This window comes from Mesitornis unicolor, unplaced genomic scaffold (assembly GCF_000695765.1).
Source record: "Mesitornis unicolor isolate BGI_N332 unplaced genomic scaffold, ASM69576v1 scaffold30409, whole genome shotgun sequence".
Taxonomy (NCBI): Eukaryota; Metazoa; Chordata; class Aves; order Mesitornithiformes; family Mesitornithidae; genus Mesitornis; species Mesitornis unicolor.
In genome coordinates this window covers 758-2,318 of record NW_010208417.1, presented here as the reverse complement: position 1 = coordinate 2,318, position 1,561 = coordinate 758, and the positions used below count along the sequence as shown (strand labels likewise).

At 59.7% G+C, this 1,561-nt stretch overlaps 1 protein-coding gene across 1 annotated transcript in view; it reads left to right on the top strand.

Annotated features, from left to right (window-relative positions):
- Positions 1-4: 4 nt before the first annotated feature.
- LOC104546974 (atrial natriuretic peptide receptor 2-like) overlaps positions 5-1,561 on the top strand; it is a gene marked incomplete at its 5' end in the record, with an annotated part of 2,175 nt that continues 618 nt past the window's right edge. Inside the window, 6 exons of the mRNA XM_010192505.1 lie at positions 5-49; positions 556-630; positions 797-874; positions 1,004-1,108; positions 1,358-1,429; positions 1,506-1,560. Of these exons, the coding sequence (XP_010190807.1) occupies positions 5-49; positions 556-630; positions 797-874; positions 1,004-1,108; positions 1,358-1,429; positions 1,506-1,560 (430 nt within the window). The remainder of the gene's footprint in view (positions 50-555; positions 631-796; positions 875-1,003; positions 1,109-1,357; positions 1,430-1,505; position 1,561) is intronic.

Here is a 1,561-nt window from a genome sequence, read left to right as displayed (position 1 = left end):
CCCTGAGCGCTACCACAAAGCAGCAGGCAGCCGGCTCACTCTGTCCCTGGTGAGAGCTGCCAGCCCTGGGGGACCCCCTCCTCCTGCCCCTGCGCTCCCCTTCCTCCCTTCATGACACCCCTCATTGCTGATCCCCTGCACATCCCTTCATCCCCTACAGAGCCACAGCTCTGTTGCATCCATCCCCTGTGCATCCCTCCATCTCCTACAGAGCCACGGTCCATTTCATCCCTCCATCTCTTACAGAGCTGCTCCTGATCCATCCCCTATACAGCCCTGAATCCCCTATAGAGCACCATACCTTAACCAAGCCCCTACGTGGCCCTCCATTTCCTACACAGCCACACCTTATCCATCTCCTACATCCCCTGCAGCGCATCACGCCTCATCCTGCAGTCTTCACCCTCCCTGCAGATGGTGCAGAGCTTGTTCTGCCCCTTCAGAGCTTGTTCTGCCCCATCGTTTGCACACCCCCAGCTATGCCTGCCCTGCTCCATCTGTGCCTGTCACCCCCCACTCCAGGGTACCCATCCTTAACCCCCTCCTTCCCCGCAGCGTGGCTCCAGTTATGGCTCCCTGATGACCACCCATGGCAAGTACCAGATCTTCGCCAACACCGGCCACTTCAAGGTCAGTGCAACAGGCAGGGGAGCTGAGCCCTCCCCTTGAAACCCTGCAGCCCTGTTGGAGTGCTCCCCTTTGGCTGCACCACCACCCTGCAGGATGCTGGCACCTTCCCCCTCCTCCCCAAATCTGCCAGTGGGTCCTGACATCTTCCCCCTCCCTGATACCCTAGGGTAACGTGGTGGCCATCAAGCACATCAACAAGAAGCGCATCGAGCTGACGCGGCAGGTTCTCTTTGAGCTGAAACATGTAGGTTTTGGGTCTGGGCTGGGCTGGGCACCCTGCTTAGGGGTGCAGGGCCTGGTCCTGGCAAGGGGAGCTGTTGGGAACTGTTCCCTCTGACCTCAAGCCCATTTTTGGCTCCACTTCCACCTCCAGATGCGGGACATCCAGTTCAACCACCTGACCCGCTTCATCGGGGCATGCATCGACCCCCCCAACATCTGCATTGTCACCGAGTACTGCCCGCGGGGCAGCCTGCAGGTAGGGGGCTTGGGGTCACCAGAGGTGACACTGTTGGTGACCCAGTTGAGCTGGGAATTGAGGACAGGGCTGTAAATGGTGGTGGCACCCAAGCCCCACAAGACTTGCAGCAGAGTTGCACTCAGAGGCCGGTGGAGGGGATGGAGGGAGTGCTGGAGAGCCCCCCAGTAGCTGTGTGCTTGGCTCGTGCTGTGCCACCATCCCCTGGGTCCTTGGCGGGGTCCACTCAATGGATGGGTCCATCCCCAGGATGTCCTGGAGAACGAGAGCATCAATCTGGACTGGATGTTTCGCTACTCCCTCATCAATGACATTGTCAAGGTACCCAAGCAAGGGGCACGAGGGGCTGGGTGAGGTACCTGAGGGGTGTAGGCTTCACCATGCCTGTCTGCCACAGGGGATGGCCTTCCTGCACAACAGCATCATTGGGCACCATGGCAGCCTGAAGTCATC